General features: G+C 35.6%; 3 protein-coding genes across 3 annotated transcripts; 1 reads left to right on the forward strand and 2 right to left on the reverse strand.

Annotated features, from left to right (window-relative positions):
* Window positions 1–2,576: 2,576 nt before the first annotated feature.
* Window positions 2,577–4,601, reverse strand: LOC106879568 (glutaredoxin-like protein C5orf63 homolog). Its single transcript, XM_014929202.3, has 2 exons — window positions 4,277–4,601; window positions 2,577–2,838 (listed from the first exon to the last, which is right to left on the reverse strand). The coding sequence occupies exons 1-2, from the start codon at window positions 4,451–4,453 to the stop codon at window positions 2,680–2,682; spliced, it is 336 nt and encodes a 111-aa protein (XP_014784688.1). The 5' UTR covers window positions 4,454–4,601; the 3' UTR covers window positions 2,577–2,679.
* Window positions 4,602–4,679: 78 nt separating this feature from the next.
* Window positions 4,680–11,474, forward strand: LOC106879567 (cytosolic Fe-S cluster assembly factor nubp1-A). The gene is made up of 2 exons (XM_014929201.3): window positions 4,680–5,029; window positions 9,361–11,474. Exons 1-2 carry the CDS (start codon window positions 4,691–4,693, stop codon window positions 9,994–9,996), a joined length of 975 nt encoding a protein of 324 aa, XP_014784687.1. The 5' UTR covers window positions 4,680–4,690; the 3' UTR covers window positions 9,997–11,474.
* LOC106879566 (tubulin-specific chaperone A) lies at window positions 11,475–21,212 on the reverse strand. The gene is made up of 4 exons (XM_014929200.3): window positions 21,012–21,212; window positions 16,212–16,317; window positions 13,920–14,006; window positions 11,475–12,214 (listed from the first exon to the last, which is right to left on the reverse strand). Exons 1-4 carry the CDS (start codon window positions 21,062–21,064, stop codon window positions 12,128–12,130), a joined length of 333 nt encoding a protein of 110 aa, XP_014784686.1. The 5' UTR covers window positions 21,065–21,212; the 3' UTR covers window positions 11,475–12,127.
* Window positions 21,213–22,354: the final 1,142 nt, after the last annotated feature.

Below are 22,354 nucleotides of genomic sequence, written 5' to 3' on the forward strand. Positions count from 1 at the left end.
GGAAAACCAAATCTGTAATCTTGTTTCAGGTTACAGTTAAAGCCAGTTCACTTTGCCATTTATAATGGTTTTCTTCTAATTTTATTGAATTTCTTGTTCCAGTGCTAAATGCATTGGTATTGGTGTCATTATCATTTTATATCACTTTTCCATGCTGGACTAAGTGGGATGAGTCGTCAAGGTTTGAATCAGTTCTTATTTAGAATTAATGCCATCTTAGACAGAACAGGGGACCATGGAACAAGTGAAAGATAACAGGTAAGAAAGTAACCTCTACATGGCTAACTTGTTGCGGTTACTTGACCTGCTAGAAATTAACTGAGTTTAGCATGAGATAGTTAAAGGAGTGAAAATCATTCTCAAATTACCCATGATTGCATTTTGAAGACAACAGAAAGTCTATTGAAAGAGACATGGCTATCACTTTGGGCGGGTTAAGCAATTATACAGAACATTTCTTGTTAATGGAAGGAGTTAAGAAAAGGCTACTAATATCTATCTTTTACATTTTATTTGTTTCAGTCAAAAGGACTGTGGCCATGCTGGAGCACTGTCTTGAAGGGTTTTAGTTGAACAAATTGACCCTTGTATTTATTCTGTTGGTTTCTTTTGTTGAACCATTAGGATATGGGGACATAAATAATAAGCCAACACCAGTTGTAAAGCATGTTGACTGCTAGCTCCAAAAGATTTTTTATTCTCTCTGTGCTTTTTCCTCATGTTCCTTTCTGTTGAAGAGCGTAGGCTTGAAATGTAAAAGATTTTCTCACCTTCCGGAGCATTAAACTAATACACCTATTTGTTGTTTATACACCTGTCTTCGTCTTGTTTTACTGTAAATTTCAACTATATATATATATATATATATATATATATATATATAAGTGGATTTGGTAGAAGGAAACTCGTTGTATATATACCAATACACACATATATATATCATCATCATTTAACATGTCTTGTATGCTAGGATGGGTTGGACTATATACGTGTGTGTGATGTCCCATGTCTCATGAAAACCAAGTTCCCTCAACCTGTGATTGTGTTTAGGTGTGTCTCCCATGAGGGTGATCTCTTGTTGCTCCAAATTTTTTAACAGGGCCTTAGGCACAATTCCAATGGCTATGCAAAGCTGCTGGAGATTGTGGTCAAATCCTGGCTGGAGAGGGTTGTTGCTAGAAGATCATATATGTGGCAGCAGGATTCATCTCCTTGCCATACATCTGAAAAGAATCAAAAGTTGCTGGTAAATTTCTATGAATTAACAAACCCCAATGTCTAGTCTCCTAATTCCCCTGATTGTAATACCATGGATTACTATGTGTGGGGTGTGGTTGAGAAAGACACCAATCTGTCTGTCTGCAACACCAAGGCCAAGCGGATGGTTGAGATGAAGTATTTGAAGATCTTGTCAGAGGCACAGTAAGGAATATATGTGCCAGGTTCTGGAGCCATGTTGGAAGCTGAGAATGGCTACGTTGAATAAACTGTTATCTCCCAGCCATAATCTAATTGGTATTTTATGATTTAAAAAAAAATACTTTTGTTTTGGGATGGGATATTGTGTTTTCTTTTCCTTTTATGCAATCTGTCAAATTTAGCCCAAACACCATCTACAGTCTGTTAACATATCTTTGGCTATGAATGCAATGCATCTTGAGAAGCTTGCATATTTTTGTATTAATTTTACTTATCTCATTGATGGACTATTTTATGATATTAAAGCTGAAGGTTACAACAGGTATAGTCATACAGATAGGCACAATTCTAATTCTCAAATTAAGTTAGCCTTTTAGGATAGCTCTAACTCTACAATAGCATTCTTTCCATATTTTTCCCACATATTTGTTGATGCCATTTACCCCCACATACACCAAAATATTTGTAGTTTTCTTGAGGATTTAATGCTTTGACCATGGTACCTTGTCTAGTTGTGTGTTGGCTTTCAAGAGTTTTCCCATATAAAATGTGGCTTTAGCACATTTATCAAGGCTTAATTTCATTCAGTATCACTACTAAATTGTTTTACTATAGTTAAAAGTCATTCCACCCAACTGAGCAGTTATTGAATGTTATTTGTGTCATTTATGCAAACTGGATGGTGTATTGTTGGCACTCCATCGCTTACAACGTCAAGGGTTCCAGTTGATCCGATCAATGGAACAGCCAGCTCGTGGAATTAATGTGCAAGTGGCTGAGCACTCCACAGACACGTGTACCCTTAACGTAGTTCTCGGGGATATTCAGTGTGACAAGGCTGACCCTTTGAATTACAGGCACAACAGAAATAGGAAGTAAGAGTGAGAGAAAGCTGTGGTGAAAGAGTACAGCAGGGTTCGCCACCATCCCCTGCTGGAGCCTCATGGAACTTTAGGTGTTTTTGCTCAATAAACACTCACAATGCCCGGTCTGGGAATCGAAACTGCGATCCTATGATCACGAGTCCGCTGCCCTAACCACTGGGCCATTGCGCCTCCACAGATGGTGTATAGTAAGATTTGAAATAATGACAACTGGGTTAGCAATGTATCACAGCAACTATGCCTCATCTTCATAAATTAATTATTTTTTCAAAGTTTCCTCATAAATCCTTTTATTTACAAAACCTTATTTACAATGCAAAATATATTTGCTACATTTACATAATATATTCCATATAACTTGGTATATAGTATTTTGTTACTTTTCTCTGGAAAGTGCTGTGTCCAATAACTCTTTATTAATGCGATGTTTCATTAAATATTTTCCATTCAAGTGGAAAACAGGAATATCAAACCTGTATTTGTAGAAGTACTCTTTGTTTTTGGCATCAGTTATATCAACCTCATTGAAAATAACCTGCAAAATAAAAAATAAAAAACATAATTGACAAGGATCATATATTAAATTCTGGGTACCAGTTCTCAAGCAGTGGTGGGGAAAAACACAACCCACCCAAACACCCATCCATCTGTATTAGGTGTGGAGAGTAGGTGCAGGCATGGTGATATGATTAAGATGCTTGCATCCATGTAGTCCCAGGTTCATTTCCACTGTGCAGTGCATTTGGAAAGTGTCTTCTACTACATCTCTGGGCTGACCAAAGCTAGCAAGTGGATCTAGTAGATGAAAAGTGAAAGAAACCTGTTGTGTGTGTATATATATATATATATATATGTGTGTGTGTGTGTGTGTGTGACCATATTCCCTTCTATATCGGTTAACTCTGATGAGCGTAAAGTTATATAATAGGATTTTTACCTAATACTCCATTGTATTCTTTACACGAAACCGATTGATAAGATCAGCCGTGAAGGATATTTAACACTACACATTTCGGATAATACATAATACATATATATATATACACTATGGCTAGGATTGATTAGAACTAGGATTTTACAGCCAGAAGCTTTTCCTATCACTAATTTTCACTTGTTTTTCACGTAAAGTACATTTTATGCCAGGAGCCTTCAAAAGCACAGAGCAGCTGGTTGTAATGTCAACAAGGAATGTAAACATCAGGACCGTGTCACTCAAATGGCAACAAGCGAAATATCAACATTTGCACATGCAGTTATATGTGCACAGTACAGCGTTATATGGTCATAAATCGAAAAATCAGGCACTGTCATGGTATTAGCTGTCAGAAGTGAAAGTAGAACTGACAAGGAACGTTACTGCTGGTTTGAGTTGATTCTTTGGCTACTGACTAGCCGGAGCTATCTATCTGTCTGTCTGTCTATCTCACTATCTCTCTCTCTCTCTATATATATCTATCACTCGTTCACCTCTGTTTGTGTCCGTAGAATTTATCAAATTAGAAAACGCAAATTTAATATAAAAATATATTTTCTGAAATTGCAAATTATTTAAAATATAAAAATATAATTTTCAACAGAGAGAATTTATCAAAATAGAAAACAAATGAAGTTTGAAGTTTAAAAATAATAGGATCGACCACCACTCAAACGCATGGATATAGGTGTCAAATTTGTTCCAATAACTTTCGAGTGATAGATAGATAGAGAGAGAGAGAGAGAGAGAGACACAGACAGACAGACAGATAGCTCGCTCCGGCCAGTCATGGTATTAGCTGTCAGTAGCCAAAGAATCAACTCAAACCAGCAGTAACGTTCCTTGTCAGATTTTTCTACTTTCACTTCTGACAGTTAATACCATGACAGTGCCAAAAATCATCCTGACTTTTTGCTGACGTAGATCGTTACAAGTTTGCTAGTATTCGGTTTATTTATTTACTTATTCAGATTTTATAATAACTGCATATCAAACTTACTTTATCTATGTATGGAATAAGCGCTTCTTTGGCTTCTTCACACAAACTACATTCTTCCTTGGTAAACATAGTCAGAGTAGGTTTAGCCTTGCTCGCAACGTAACTCCGGGAGCATAATAAGCAAATAATTCGTTTGAAGGTGAAAGGTGCATGAATAAAATTCGCCCTTGTGAACATCTGGATCAGTATATAAAGAACAGCAGTTGCATAACAAAATGTACAATAATATTGATTGTTATAATTATTTTTTCAACTTTTTACGCAGTAGGACTGAACCCTAAACCACGTGGGTGCAAAGCAATATGAACAGAAACTATTTCAGCATGAAGGGAAGTCACTCTGAATAACTTCTGGGCAATTTGTAGATAATAGAGAGTTTTTCAAGGGAAGTAACTACATATTTAGTTTGGAAAGATGGCAGACTTAATAGCAGATGCCCCAGAGCACTGTCCAGGAACAGGGAGCGAACAGGCAGGCAAAGCGTCTGCTTGTAGTGGTTGTCCCAACAGAGGTATATGCTCGTCCCAACCTAAAGGACCTGATCCAGCTATTGCAGAAATCCAAGAAAAGTTATCCACAGTTCGTCACAAAATCCTTGTCCTTTCTGGAAAAGGTGGCGTTGGAAAAAGTACCTTCTCTGCTCATTTAGGGCATGGTTTTGCAGCTGCCAATGAAGATCACCAAGTCGCAGTTTTAGACACAGATATGTGTGGCCCGTCTATTCCTAGAATTATGGGGGTAGAAGGAGAGGCAGTACGTATATATTTACTTTTTTTGTGTGTGTTATAGTTTTCTTGTTTAATACCGTTAAGAAAATTTCCTTTTTCATTGCTTGTGGGACAGTGAAGGCGAAGTTTCGTATGATAGACACAGAATTTCCAATGTGAAACTAACGTAGTTCCACGAATCCGTTCCATACGTCTTCTCCAAAGACCGGACAGAATTGGTTTTTTAAAAAAAATATAGTCGCAGGCATGATTGTGTGTTTAACCCATAAAGCGCTGGGATTTGCACTTACATAACATGGACTGCTGAGCACATTTTATGAAAATAAGACTACCGTGCACAAATAAAAAACAAAAATATATTTAAAATATCTTTTTTGTGTATAATGGTGGCAAGTTTTACATCATCTGAAAAGTCATTAATTGAACTATTAGCCCTGTTGCATTCTGGAGGGTATCGGAGCGTTTCAGTGACACTAGACCCCAACAAACGCCCATAAATTAAATGCATCTCTCTATGCCACGATCGTGGCCCGTCGCGCTTTATGTGTTAAGAAGCTCGCTTTGCACTCACGTGGTTTCGGGTTCAGTCCTACTGCGTAAAAACTGTACGGCAGCCCATCGTATGTGTGTGTGTGTGTGTGTTTGTGTTTATCTCTCTCCCCACTGTTTGACAATTGGTGGTTAATGGTTCTGGAAAATTAGTATCGGGGGCAGTTTGTTCGACTAAACCCTTCTAGATAGTGTCCCAATCATGACTACAGGCCAATCACTTACAGAAGGAAGATAAAAGTGTTTAAGAAATTGAAATCGACAGCAACAAAAAGAAATCAAAATCCCCTGAGATTTGCAAAACAGCGAATTGGCAGAAACGTTAAAGCGTCGAGTGAAATAGCCTGCAGTAATAATTCCAGTTTATTTCCCATGAAGGTTAACTTTATCCTTGTAGCGTGGATAAATATATTACCAGTTTTGGTCGGAATCGTTAGAGTGTCAGACGAAATACCTTCCAGTATTTGTTCTGGCTCTTTGCGTTTTGAGTTCAAATCCTGCTTGGGTAATGCGTAACCCGTTTTAACACCTCTATCCGACCTTTAAGTTTAATTTGTTGCAAGCATTTGGGTCAGATCTCCGGTTTGAGAATATCTTCCACCTTCCATCAGTCTCAGGGGCTCCGAAAGAAAAAAACCCTCTCAAACTGAGGTGTGGTGGTGGTTATACTCAGAATGACGAAGCGATAAAAACAGTCGATTATTTTTATTAAATTTTATCTAAAATCATTTTTATTTCTGTATAGTATCTTAACTTTTCCTATGGAATTGATCCTCAATTTAAAATACTTAACCCGATCGGATATTACCGATTCTACGTTATTCTTATTATTATTAATAATAATTGGTAGAAGTTACAGAACGACTCAGAGGCCAAGAGTTTCGTTCATTGATTCACAAAACTCTCGGTCCTTGAGACTACCGATTATATACATTATTTACATTTGACGATATTTGTCCTCATCTTGTTTGTTGTTAACACAACGTTTCGGCTGATATACCCTCCAACCTTCATCAGGTGACTTGGGGAAATTTCGAACCTTGGTTCTCATTCCTCAGGTATTTTTCGATATTATTATTATTATGATTATTATTATTATTCAGGTCACTGCCTGGAATCGAACTCGGAATTTTGGGGATTAGTAGCCCGCGCTCTTAACCACTACACCATATGCCCACAGGCATAATAATAATAATAATAACATCGAAAAATACCTTAGGAATGAGAACCCAGGTTCGAAATTTCCCCAAGACACCTGATAAAGGCTGGCGGGTATATAAGCCGAAACGTTGTGTTAACAACAAGCAAGGTGAGGAAAAATATCTGTCAAATGTAAATAATGTACATAATTCCTCATCTCTTAAATATAGAACTGTATAATATATATATATATATATATATATATATATATACACACATATATATATACACACATATATATATACACACACACACACACACACACACACACACACACACACACACACACACACACACACACACACACACACACACATACATACACTCTCATGTGTTCAGTTCCACTTTCCTTTTTACATCATCAAACCAATTCTAAGTTCGTAATAACACGTTTCGATGGGACGTAACTCTGTTAAATACTGGCAAAAACGAATTAGTTTTCCTTCGTCGGCAACTCTGCCGGGACTTCTTTACATTTTAATACACAGAGGTACGGCACTGTCTTTGACAAACGACGCAATGCAGTTTGTTAACATTAGTAATACTAAACTATAACAATAAACCTAATCAAAACAAATATCCATCTCAAGGAATCAAACCCATGACGGAATTCTGCTTTAAGCACCCCATATAACCCCTCATAAACTTTTTATTTTTTGAAATTTTCAGAAAATTTTTACGAATTTGTTCTACAAACAGGAATTCATACGATTATGAAAAAAAAGTTTTGAATCCACACCCCCATAAATCTTAAAAGTTCTGCTCTTTTTCAATTGCTTTTTTTTTAATCAGAGTTTTAAAATACAGACAATCCGAATTTTTTGCTTAAATCCCAGCCATGGATCACCCTTAGGTGCATCATCATTTCATTAAATTTATGGAAGGAGAATAATGAAAAAACATCAATATATGTCAAAATGACAAAAATACGTGGAAGGTAGCAGGTGGTCATGTGATGTGCTAAATCGCCCTTAGATAACACCAAAAACCTTTTTTTTTTTTTTTTTTCACAATCGTATGAATTCCCATATGTAGAACACAAATTCGCAAAACTTTTCTGAAAATACCAAAAAAATAAAAAAGTTATGAGAGATTATAGGGGCTGCTTAAACCAGAATTCTGCCAAACCCATAATCGGTTTTCTCTTTATTTGTGAACAAAATCACAAATGTCTTTTCTTTTTGCTTTTTTTCAGTTGGTAGTGATAACAATTACAAACATCCTCTCTTGAAAATCACAGATTTCACATAGCTTAGACAAGTCATAGGCAAACTGCTGTATGTGGTATTTTGCGAATGGCACACCTAAGAAAATAACTACCTGGAATTTTTTTTGTTGGCTACCTGTTTCTGCAACCCACTTTTCAAAAATTGTTATCCATACCTAGCTGAGACTGATTACTGTAGTATTATTCAACATGTGCTTCTACTGTGAAAAGTTGCTAGGCCTATACAAAACGCATATGAGGGGCTTACTTTCAAAACCAGTACAAGTGCATATTTGGTCAATTTCATGATAACCATTAAAACACAATCTGCAAGCTGCTGGCTTCATGCATGTGAAATTTTTTTCAGTCAAACTGGGATAGATGCCATGTAGACAATAGGCGAATATTAGTCTTCCAATCAAAATCAGATATATTCAAGTTATTGTTTAAAAGTCATTCCAATGCATATATCTGTTTTGAAAGTAAGCTCTTCATTTATACTCTACATTAGCATACTGCACTCACACAATACATACCATCCTCGACCGTAACAAAATAAATATATAATAGATGGAAGATTAGTTCATCATATTCTGTTCCTGCTATCACAGGCTACACAAATCTTCAGTCATATACATGCTTTTCCTTCCACCACACCATCAAGTCCTGTGCTAAACATTTTTAAAAACTCTTTTCTCAAACAATTCCCTTGAGTTTGCCTGGGCCTGGAAAGATTATAAGCATTGCCTATCCTTTAATTATTAAAAATACATCTTTTATCCTTTTTCAGTCATTTGGGCTGTGGTCATCATCTTTGAAAGATTTTAGTTGAATAAATTGAGCCCAGTAATTATTTCTTTTACTGCTATTTATTTTAATGGTCTCCTTTGCTGAACTAAGTTAAGGGGATTTAAACAAGCACTGGCTGTCAAACAGTGGGTGGGACAAACACACACACACACATTCAGTCTCTGTTCACCAAATTCACTCACAAGGCAATGATCAGTTTGGAGCTATAGTAAAAGACACTTGCTTAAAGTACCTCACAGTGGGACTGAACCAGAAACCACATGGTTGCAAAACAAGCTTCTTGACCACACAGACATACCTGTGACAGCATTTGCACTTTTATCATTGATAAAACAAATGAAATTATTTGAATATACTTTCATTTGGTTTTATCATCTATATAATAATCTGCTTGATAGGTCCTGTTAATTTTTTCCACTCTGTGGAATTTTCTTGGGTCCCACTAGTGTGATAATAATATAAAACTGAAATAAAATATACTTCCTCACCTTGTCTCATTCTATCAAGCACAAAGATTGTTTTCTTCATGCTATGTTAATGTAATACGCATTTTTAAAACACTATAATTAATTGTCATTTTTATTCCTTAGGTTCATCAGAGTGGCTCTGGCTGGTCACCAGTTTACGTATCGGATAATCTTGCAATTATGTCAGTTGGATTTCTTCTAGCAAGTCTAAATGATGCTGTCATATGGAGAGGTCCAAGAAAGAATGGTCTGATTAAACAGTTTCTGAAAGATGTCGACTGGGGAGATTTGGATTACCTCATCATTGATACACCACCTGGTACTTCAGATGAACATCTATCGTTAGTTCAATATATTGGTGCAACAAAGATCGATGGAGCAATTATCATTACTACACCACAGGAAATTTCTTTGCAGGATGTTAGGAAGGAAATCAATTTCTGTGAGAAAGTAAAACTTCCTATAATTGGTGTAATTGAAAATATGAGTGGCTTTGTTTGCCCACACTGCAAAACTGAGTCTGAGATATTTCCTGCAACAACTGGTGGGGCTGAAAAAATGGCAAAAGATTTATCTCTACCATTCCTTGGCAAGCTACCCTTAGATCCGAGAATTGCAAAAGCATGTGATGAAGGCAAGTCATTCTTAGAAGAAATACCTGATAGCCCAGCAGCCCAAATATTCCAGAAGATTATAAAAGCTATAGAATGTCACTGTGAGTCTAAAAGAGACAGTAATGACTGTGGTGATAATAAATAATGCAAAAATATCATTTCTTGAAAGAAAAAAAAATTTAAAATTTTTTCTAAAATACAGAGATTTATCTTATTTTAAATTTTTGTCCTTGTTTTGATAAATATTTTTCTATTAAAAAAGTATCTTTTGAAACTGATTGATGATAACACTGCTTCTAATACTACATTATTCAATGAAGTCTTAGTGTGGTTTAAGGGAAATTGGTTGCCATTTCTAGCAGGTTGAACTACAGAGAAGCTTTATTGTTGACTCATCCATAAATACATTACAAGACAAGAAAATTGCAGCAGAGCTGTGTGATAGTGGTTTCAGCTGTGGCATGCAGACCATCTTAGAACTTGTTTGACATTACATTATCTTTCTCTTCTGTTTTACAAATTCTATGGGCACATGCACAATGTGTGTTCATACTTCTATTTCCAGTTCCTACTCAAAACTGTTTACAAATCACAACCCTGCGATTGTGAAGTACACTTCATGCTCCAATGGTTGTGAAATAAGTTATGACTTTGATAAAAAATGCTGATATCTTTATATTAATAGTTAACAGTATATTTGTTCTTTGGTTTATGAGATATTGTCATTATCATAATTTTACATGCGTTCCATGCTGATATGGAGTTGAACTGATTGCCATGGTCCAAGCCAGTTCTTTTTCAGAATTACTGCCACTTTAGATGGGTTGGCAGACAACATATCTCTTGCAAGTCTTGGTCTTTATTTTTTACTTGCTTCTGTCAGTGAACTGTGGCCATGCTGGGGTACTGCCTTGAAGAAATTTAGTCAAACCTGTTGACCCCAGTACTTACTTTTTTGTACAGCCTTGTACTTATTCTAACAGTCCCTTTTGCTGAATTGCTAAGTTACAGGGATGCAAACACACCAACACTAGTTGTTAAGCAGTGGTGGGACACACACACATATATGATGGGCTTCTTTCAGTTTCTAACAAATTCACTCACAAGGCTTTGGTCAGCCTGAGCCTGTAGTAGTAGTCACTTGCCCAAGGTGTCACACAGTGGGACTGAACCCAGAACCATGTAGTTGGGAAGCCAACTTCTTACCACTCAGCCATGCCTGCACTTTAGTATTCATAGCAGGGTGCTCCTAACATGAAACGCTTTACAAGCCATTTAATCATGGCACCAGTACTAGAGAAGTCGTCATGCCCTTAGCAAGACTAACAAGTCCTGTCAACTCTATGCTTTATTTGTTGTCAACCACTTTACAAGATGTATTAGGTGTCAGCACTTGTGAGGTTGCCTTATACCCTCAAGGCTAAAGAGCACCCACTGTTCCAGGAAGGAGAATAGAAATGAGGTTTATGGCAGTAGCTGAGCCTAGCACAAGAGATAGTTAAAGTGAAAGTATGATGCAATGAAAAGAAATGTGTAAGAGGTAGGAGGAGGAAAGTGGAAGAGAAGCATCAGTGCTGTGTTGCCAGGGTTGTAATTATGTTCAATAAAGAAATGAAGAGAAAATGTTTTTATGACAATTTATTAAACTTTTTACTTAAAGCATTTGTTAATGGTAAATTACACCATTAATAAAAATAGCCAACCATAATCAGGAAAGTGCATTGTCACTTGTAGGAAAGCTCAAGCAAATAGCTTCAGTTATTGATTCATTTGTAAGTTGATCAGTGACTGTTTTCAGTCTTTCAAAACATCATTGATATCCAAATCAGTGAGAAGTAAGAAATTCAAGAACTGTGATAGAAAAGCAGTTTATTTGAAAAGTAAAAAAAAAAAAAGAAATATTCTAATAAATATAGTAAATGATTGTTACTACTTCAAATTCGTAACATTTCCATGCTTAGAATAAATCACTTTAAAGTATGTAATGAATGAAATACAGCGTGAATCTTTTATTGGTTTGTCTGCCTACAATTTTAAGATATTTTATTTTTTCTGTTAACTGAAATTTTTATTGAGAAACACAAGAATACTGAAAAAAATTGGAAAAATAATTTGTTGCATGTTTAATTTCTCACTCATTCTCTTTAATTTCTAGCATATCACAATAAATGGCCAGCATTTTCCTCTGTTTCTTTCATCAGTGAAAGCTTAAAAAAAAGGAGAGACCAAGCCATCAATGCTCAGTTATTTTAGTAAACATATATCTTTGCTCCTTATCATAAACCTAACATTTCTTTGGCAGCAGCACAGGCCACTTCAGCTTGAGTGTACTCTTCTGCAGATTTCAAATCAGATTCGCTTGCCTGCAAAAACAAAAATGATTCATAATAATTTTTTCCTCCAAGAATTCATGATAACAAGTGAATTAAGTTAGTCCCGTCACAATCTACAAGGAATCTAATGTACTACCTGGCTTCTCTAGCAGCAAGCAACTAACAAAATAATTCGAATAAAACATAGTTGCTTCTGCTAGAATATGAAGTCACTGCAAAGAGTAGGTCAACAGCAGCCAATAGTCTAATACAGTTATCCACTTAGCTTCTACATTTCAGATTCCTTATGAAATATTGAGGTGTGATAAAAATATATTTATAAAGAATAGCTTTTATTATGTAATTGAAGATGCTTTAGACCAATTTTAAAATATAATTCTCCAATATGTCCACAAGTATTTTACTACATATAATACATCATTGTACTTTGTATTTAGTAAGATATTTGAATGTGGTTACATTTGAGATTTGCCTTCACAGTTACTTTAAATTTATTCAATAAATGTTTCACATACACTGAATAACCATTACATTTGTATGATGACAAGAATAAAGCTGACATACTTTGTCTTGTGACACCGGTTTCTGCTGCATTCTGAACTAGCTTTAAATTTAAGAATTATGGTTTGTATGTAACCCATTAGAATTTAAATTGGGCATATCCAGCCCAAATATTCAACCTTGTTTTACACTCAAACTAGCTAGATTCAGCCTCTCACACCTACCCTTCAATGTCCTTCTAAAAATAAACTAAATTATCAAAACCTCAGCTAAAAATAATGCCTGAGTAATTCAAAACAATGTGAATAGATAGGCATTACATTTGACAAAGTAATCAGAATGCTAAAGGGTTAAAAATATATTCTGTGACTGCTTTTCAATGACTGGACCTTCTCTTCAAAATTAGAAATCGTGTTGTGTCAAATGTTTTGCAATATTTTGCTAACTTATTTGCTTTATTCATTAAGTTAACAAAAGCAGCTTAGCATTCAAAGTTCTGATTCAGGACTCACTCCCTGCACTCATGACATTTCACCAACTGAGAGGAGGTGGAAGCTTCAGTGAAGGAGTTCTTTGCCTCGACGGACGAGAACTGGTATCAGCATATGATCAAAGAACTGGCAGAAAAGTGTCTTCAGACAGTGTAACACAATGGTGACCATAACTGATTGGCATAAAATCTATCAAATATATGCACCAGCCCCTACATAACTCTGTTATATTACTACAATAATGGCCTTTTCTCCTAACTAATAGACAAAAACCTAATGCCTAGGAGCTAACCAAACTCATGCCAACCTCCTATTCAGGTATTTCTGATCCTCTAGTCACCCTTATTGTGTCTAACCTTCCGATCCTTACTTCCTCAGAACATCATCCCCTTGGAATTCCCTCCTTGTTAATGTCTTACCCATAAATGGTGATTCACAATAATTCAAGAGGAAAATTAGTGACATCAATCTCAGTAGTCTAGGTCATGGATACTGTCCCTTCCTCCACACCCAGCAAGAAAAAAAAAAGTAATTTGTCTCTGGGTTTTTTAACCCAACAGTTTAACACTTGTTTCTTGGGTCTAACAGTTGCTTCTTGTTAAAGTTTGTCATCAGTTGGTCTACTGAAAATTTTATTTTAATTTTTAGTCACTTCTAACTGCAATGTTTTAAACCACTTCAACTTTTATGATGGTTCAGAAGTAATAAGATTAAGATTAAAACCATTTGTTCTTAAAACTCACCAATAAATTCACAAGATCAGAATAAGCTGTGTTTAATCTTTTTAGGCAGTCAGGAACCATAGCTTTAGACTCTTGAAGAACTTCTCCCTAAAAAACATTGGTAATATACACATGCTAAATCAAGGCAGTTATTTTAAAGCAATTACAAAAAACATTTACTGATAGGAAGACTTAATATTGAAAGTAGAAGAAAATTTATAAAAATTCATTTTGACTGTCATTCCTGGGTAGAGCCCTCATAGAATTACTTTCAGAAGCAACTACATATGTATACACACACACACAACACACATGCTGCCTGTATATGTGTATATATACATCTATAAAGAATTTAAGTTCAAAATATGTATACCACTGAATGACCACATGGTTAGAGAATTCATTAATTAATTTACAACATTTAAAAAAACGACGTATATTTTATACTGAGCATTTGTAATTATAGCAATGCAAATCTATCATAAGCACTATATACATATCCAGTTCTACCTATCCTACAGCTCTTTCATAGACAAACTTCAAGCAACTTGCATACATTTGTTTGTTTAATGTGTTTTTCAGTGCCAGTATGTGTTTAGACAGTGTTATTTGAAACAGGATTCTACAATTGGATATTCTTCCTATGACTAACTCTTACCTGTTTTCAAGCAAAAGATTTTTTATTCCAGAGGTTTTCTGAAGAATGTCAACAAAGAATGTCCCACAAAACATGGAATATCAACATTCACACACACACAACAGGCTGCCTACACTTTCTATCTACCAAATTCCCTGACAAGACATTGACTGGCTTGAGACTATAATAATAGACACCTTTATCCAAAGTGCCACACAGTGGGACCAAACTTGAAACCATGTGGTTAAGAAGCATAATGTACCACTTAAGAAAAGGAAAGACATTTTTGAAAATGCAGTCATAGATGCACTTTTTTCATTTAAAGTTTGTTCATCCATGCTAGTGTAGAGTGGACAGGGATGTATATGAGGCAAGATTTGCAGTAGGATGATTTTCTTGTTACCAACACTTAAGTCTTCAAATGTGTAGAACAACTGGTTTTAATGTCAACATTCATGCACATACGGAAGTGGATATGGATACCTATACATACAAATAAATATGTATATATGTGTACACACACACAAACACACACACACATATATATATATATATATATATAACAAAGGCACATGGCTCAGTGGTTAGAACATCAGGCTCACAATTATGAGGTAGTGAGCTCAATTCCCAGACCAAGCTGTGTTGTGTTCTTGAACAAAGACACTTTATTTCAGATTGCTCCAGTTCACTCAGCTGTAGAAATGAGTTGTCACATCACTGGTGCCAAGCTGTATCAGTCTTTGCCTTTCTCTTGGATAACACTGGTGGCATGGAGAGGAGAGGTTGGTATGCAAGGGAAACTGTTGGTCTTCCATAAACAACCTTGCTCAGACTTATGCCTTGGAGTGGAACTTTCAAGGTGCAATCCCATGGTCATTCATGACCAAATGGGGGCCTTATCCTTCTAATACATATATCATTATCATTGTTTTATCAGTTTCAGCTCAAAGCTGTGGCCATGCTGGGAAAGTTTGCATGGGTCATCTGGAATTTGTTGAGGTAGATTGTTCTATGGCCAGATTTAATTTTCTGTTACCAACCCTCACTAGTTTCCAAGTAAGAAAATATTTCCACACATTTATTTCCATGGAAGATTAGAAATGAAGGACACCACTTGTTTGGTAGTGACACTCATTTACAACTATCATGCAATATCAAAGCAAGGAGAATAAGGCTTTGGTCACCTCAAAGTGAGACTGAACCTGAAACAGTGTGGTTGGGAAGCAAACTTCTTACCACATAGCCATGTGACAAAAACTAAATAGGCTTCAATATTATGATATAAATTAAAGCGGTGAGCCACCAGAAACGTTAGAACACTAGGTTAAAATGCTTAGTAGCATTTTATCCATCTTTACATTCTGCTGAGGTCAGCTTTACCTTTCATTCTTTAGAGGTCGATAAAATAAGTACCAGTTGATCACTGGGATCAATATAATCAACTTATCGCTTCCCCACTAAAATTGTTGGCTTTGTGCCAAAATTTGAACTCAATATTATGACATAGTTTGGCTTTAAAAGAGAATACAAAATATTATTAAAATAGAAGTCTCAAAAAGTTCACCTTTCATTTCAGAGGTTTCATTCTTAAAGCCAAAAAACATGGAGAAACTCTTTTCAAAGTCAGGAAAGCAAAATGTTTGAAACATGTGGTATATTATTAACATTACACTGACCTGTTTTTTTATGTCATATTCATCTTTTCCTTCATCCTTCATTTTTTGTATTCGCCTTTCTTGGTCTTCAACTTCTTTTTCATAGCTACTCTTCTCCTTTGTCAATCTGGGGAGGTAAAACATTGAGACATACATAAAGTATTTTCTTTCATATAGTTATGTGGTTAAGAAGTTTGCCTTCCAGCCACATGGTTACAGGTCCATTTCCAATGTATAACACCTTGGGCAAACATCTACTATAGCCCTAGGCTGACCAAAGCATTGTGTGTAGATCCAGTACACAGAAATGGGAAAGAAGCCCACTGTATATATATTTGTCTCCTTGTCTTGACATAGGCAAATAGATATAAACAAGTATGACTGTCATATAAGCAGTGTTTTTTGTTTCCAATGTCCTATGAAATCATCTCCAGTCTGGGGAAATATTACCGTATTTGGAAACAGCTGAGAGTTGACAGGAAAGCATCTTACCATTGAAAGTCTGCCACAGAAAAACTCCATCTGACCCATGCAAATATGGAAAAGTGGACATTAAAATGATGCCAATGGTGATGATCTATCATCATGGTTTCATGTTAATGCTAACATTGGTAAGATTATCAGTAGAACTTCTACCTAGGTGTCTTAATTTTTTAAAATTCCTGTAAGATCACATATAATAACAGGACCTATGTGATTTCCCTACATTTGGCAATAGATACAACACAAATACAACTACTGTATTATTTTTGAATCAGCAGGGTTCCTCTTTTTCTAGAACCAGAAATCTTTTTTGTTTCATATCTCTTCATTGCTTTTTACAGTCTTTTTTCTCTGTTCATCAAAATTGTTTTGTACCTAATCTTAATATATATATATAGAGGTTACTTTACTGTAGAAATATGAATATAAATTTATGTCTATGTGTTTATATACACACAGCATCATCACCATACACGTCTTTCCCATGTTGGTATGAATCAGTCCAATTGGATCTGACAAGCCAGAGGAACACATCTTGTTCTATTATCACAATTCTAGCATAGTTCCTACATGTGGATGCCTGTCCTAACACCAACCACTTTAAAGTGTACTGCATCCATTACTTCATGGCACTAGTTCTATAGAGAGTGTCTAGCATCCAGCAAGACCAAAGAGTCCTCTGAACTTGCATTGCATCTACTCAAGTAGCCTATCTCTTTGCAGTGTACTGGGTCCTTTTTTTTTTTTCCATAATATCAACACTAGTAAGGTCATCTTGTAATGTGTAAGGCTAAAGAACCTCAATGCCTGAAAGTAGAATAGGAGAGAGAATGATGACTTAGGCAAGGTATCGAGAGAGAGAGAGTAAAGTATGAAGGGAGGAATAGAGATATTGTGAGAGGATGGTAGTGGAGAGTGTAACAGAGGTGATACAGAGAAGGGAAGAGAGAAGTAATGATGATGGGGAAGGTGTTGAGTAGTAGGTAGGATCCAGCACTATCTCTCACATCATAAGATTGAATACAGGCAGAAGGTACGGGTGGAAAGGAGCGTGAAAGAGAGGAAGGGAAACTGGAGGGTATGATAGAAGCAGTGGGGAGGAGAGCAGAGGATGAATGCAGCAGCAGTATCCCAGGCAGAGAAGTTATGAGAAGAGGACAGTGAGAGTAAGAGAAATAGAGGTGAAGTGTAGCAAGAACAGTGAGAGAAAGAAAAAAAGACTGAAAAGATATGACAAAGGCAGGGGTGGTTGGAGAGCATAGGATGAATGTAATGAGAGTATCCCAAACACCATCACCTTCCTCTGTGGCATTTTTTGTGCCATGCTTGGGGTCATTATAGTGTAGTATGATGTCAATAACTGTTGCACTCCAGTCATCTCTTCACACACACACACATAGTATCTTTTGTCTTTTACTTGTTTCAGTCATTAGACTGTGGCCATGCTGGGGAACCACCTTGAAGAATATTTTTAATTGAGTTAATCAAACCCAGTACTTATTTTTTTAAAGCCCTGTACTTATTCTATCGGTCTCTTTTGCCAAACTGCTAAGTTACAAGGATGTAAACACACTAACATTGGTTGTCAAGAGAATGAACAAACACAAAGACACACACACATATATATGACAGGCTTCTTTCAGTGTCTATCTGCCAAATCCACTCACAAGGCTTTGGTTGACTCAGGCTATAGTAGAAGACACTTGCCCAAGGTGTTGTGCAGTAGGTTTAAAACCAGAACCATGTGGTTGGAAAGCAAACTTCTTACCACATAGCCATGCCTGTACCTAGAGATAAAAAACACTCAAAGCTTACAGGGTAAGGAAAAGATAAACAAATAAGTAATATATGAAGTTATAAAACTTGTTGGAAAAATGAACTGAAATAATATCAAGCAATGTGTACAATAAAAAAAAAATATGCCAGAGGAAATAAATAGATCTAACATTTCAGATTTATAGCCTTTATCAAAGAGAAAGTAAAAAAGAATGAGGGGAGGAGAAAAAGAAATAGGAACAATACCAAATTAATGATATGTGTTTATATTGTAGGCTTTACAAGTTTTTTTCATTCTCGCTGTTTATTTTCTCTTATTCCTTTCTGTTGGAGAGCAAAGGCTCAAAACGTAAAGAGTTTTTCATTTTCCCGAGCATCAAACTAATACACCTGCTTGCTGTTCATACACCTGTCTTTGTCTTTTGTTTTTCTATAAATTCCAACTGTACACACACAGATGGGGCTTTTATACAGTTTCTGTCTTCCAATTCTACTCACAAGGCATTGGTTGGTCCACAGCTATAGCAGAAGACACTTGTCTGAGGTAACAGAACTCAAAACCCCCAGGGATTCAAAGTGGACTCCATATCCACATAGTCATGTCTGCATCTATATATAATATATATGAAGCTATATAGGTATACAATGAAGTAATAATAAAATAAGAGAGAGAGAGAAAGAAGGCAACTGATAGTGATGGGGTAAAGACCAAATGATATGAGTGTCTTCTACTATAAACCCCTGATTGACCAAAGCCTTGTGGATGGATTTAGTAGAAGGAAACTGAAAGAAACCTGTCATATATCATCGGTTAACGTCTGCCTCCCATGCTGGCATGGGTGGGATGGTTTGACAGAAGCTGGCTAGGCAGAAGCCTGCACCAGACTTCTGTGACAGTTTTGGCAGGATTTTTACAGCTGGATACCCTTCCTAACACCAACCCCCCAGCCGAGTGGACTATATATATATATATATATATATATATATATATATATATATATATATATATATACCTTTGTCATTATTAAACTAATGCAAAGAACATGAGTTGGCATACAATTTCAATTGAAGGCCTTAATTTAGATCACTTAAAATGAGAAGTTTATTAATTTTCACAAACTGAATGTAGACTCGAGCTATAAAAAAACATGCTATAAAATATTTCCTTTATCTTAAAACAAAATAATTCTCACATGCGTCAATTCACCAGTCATACACGTCACATATTCAAATAACCAACGCCAATATTCAAAACAAGAAAGTGGCGAATGAAGAACCAACAGCAATGCTATCACAGAAAGAAATCACTTTTTAAAAAAAAAACTAACCATTCCCGAGTTATGATAAAAGATCAGCTGCACTTCTTTGAAATTTTAATGCAATTAAATTTTATTAGGTTTCTGTTTTTACATGCACAGACTGAAATCACTAATCTCAAAATAGGATAGCTATTCAATAAGTCTAAAATATGATGCCATGTTGAAATCTTAAAATTTTTTTATAGAAATATGCAAAGAATGTAACTCATCGGAATTTTGCTCCAAACATTAAAAAGGTGGAACCTTCAAAGGGAGCTAACTTACACCTTATATACTACAGTAGCTGTTCATGATTTACATTTTACTATGATTACTATTTTATATTTTTTATTATTTTTTCCAACACAATAACCAGATAAATAAAACCAACACACTTATTATTTAATAAATAAGGGGGGGGGGAAGGTTCAGATTACATATAGTCCGTCTCCGCCTATTTAAAAGTAATATGCAAACACTCGTATTATTATTCGATAAGTAAAGAAGTGTCTGGTGACATCATTTTCTTCTGAGTCATTGTAAAACAACTGTCTTAAATTTTTGCTGAGTGGCAGTAATGTCGAAAAGTGATAAACTCACCTGTCCGCTGGTCTAGATGAAGGAAAAGTATTCAATATGAGGAGTCAACAAGAAACCTCTATATTGGTTAAATTCCCTTCGACTCAGTCTTTAAAAAATTAAGCACACTAGACAATGCAACTATAACTGCGAAAAGATGGAATAATCATGGATTGCATATATTCGATCATAGGTTTGCTCAAACAGGGCCGACCTGGGGATAAACAATAGCAAAATCGATTGCTATCTCAGTTGTTACCCTTCCACTGCAAATAGCAACCAATTTCTCTCAGATAACACCTCGTTGTCTTGAGGGAAAGAAAAGACCAGATATTACACTAAAATACAAGATGGCCATAGTTGGAAAATCTTTTATCGATGATATGTTGGTTCAATCAAGGTTGCCATGGAGCAAAACAACAACGCTTGCCGCTGAAATTCTGAAGGAAGATGTCAAAAGACGAAAACAATTGCATCCTATCTTTCTTAATCCTTTTAAAAATTTACAACGAAAGAGTCAACGATTTAATGTTACTTTCGTTTGTAATTGTTGATGTTTTAAATATATTTTGCATTTAATTAAACTGCAATTACACATAACAATAATAATATATAAAGAAAATATAAAAAAGCTGCATCTATATCAGAACATAATAATTATAAAGACGGGATAAATTTTGTTTACCGCTTTACAACTCCTGTCTTGATGCGAATTTGTTTAATTCGTGGATCTGCCATTTTCTTGTGATAAATTAATTATTTAACTAGAATCCAAGGAAATTTCCCTGGAATTTGATTTGTATTTACTACACGAACAATATGACACGATCACTGAATGGCACGAGGGAAAATAAGGAATTGCAGATATACGCATGCGCATAACCGGTCTTGCTACACCCAGTTCCACGGTTGGTCGAGTTGTTGGTTATCGAAGAATTTAAGTGTTTATCTTCTCTTTCATTTGTTTCAGTCATTAGACTGCGGTCACGCTGGGGCAGTCTTGAATTTTTAGTCGAATAAATCGAGCCCAGTATTTTTTTTTTCGGTTAATGTTGACATTATCACCAGGAAACGAAATCGAAAAAAAAAAAAAGATTAGTGCAACGGGTGTAAAAAAAAAGGTGTAAAAAAACGAATCTGAAAACAAAAACGTGCGGAGAGCAATGAGGGGGAGGGAGGCCTTCGGGAAATTCACAAGATCCAATGTTTTTCTCACATAACTCTTGGGAAAATGGGGTTTTTTAAATGAAATTTTATATAAATACTTTTCCAACGGTATAGATCACGATTATAAAGAAATTTGTGAGGAAAATCTTTTCCGAGGAGGTGGGGAGAGGACTTCGGAAAATTTACAGGATTCACAAGATCCAAGTTTTTCCCTCGTAACTTTGAGGAAAATGGATATCTTTTAATGAAATTGTATATAAATACCTTTTAAACGGCATGCATTACAGATGCCTAATGGGCCTCAAACCCCTTATTTTCCTTCGGAAAAGAGGTGGGGGTGGAAACCGGAATTATTAGAAAATGTTTTTCCTTTTTTCGATGAATGAATTACGGTGACCTAATATGCCACAAAACACTTTTTTGTCCGGAAAACGGGGGCTGTTTCTTTCTTTAAAATTTCGTTGGTATCAAAGTCTGGATAGGAGAGAGAAAGAATGATACAAAATCCTTATAAAAACCACGTTAGTGTTAGAGTGAAACAAAGCATTATATTGAAACAAAATATCTTTTACATACCTCTTAAAAATCACTAGTTTCCAATGGGTATCCAATGTTTTCACTTTCCTTTAACAATTTTTCGTGCCGAAATTTTAATAGGGTAAACTCATAGGTTTCAATTGATGGATAAATGTAAATGTAACCCAATATTATGTAACTTATGTAGAAGATATTTGTTCCACACACAAGGATCAAACCTGGAGTCAATCTGTATATGACTAACATTTTCCTCTAAAGATTCAAGATCATCATCATCATCATCATCATCATCATCATCGTTTAACGTCCGCTTTCCATGCTAGC

This window comes from Octopus bimaculoides, chromosome 2, assembly GCF_046866305.1.
Source record: "Octopus bimaculoides isolate indiv1 chromosome 2, ASM4686630v1, whole genome shotgun sequence".
In the NCBI taxonomy this organism is placed as follows: domain Eukaryota; kingdom Metazoa; phylum Mollusca; class Cephalopoda; order Octopoda; family Octopodidae; genus Octopus; species Octopus bimaculoides.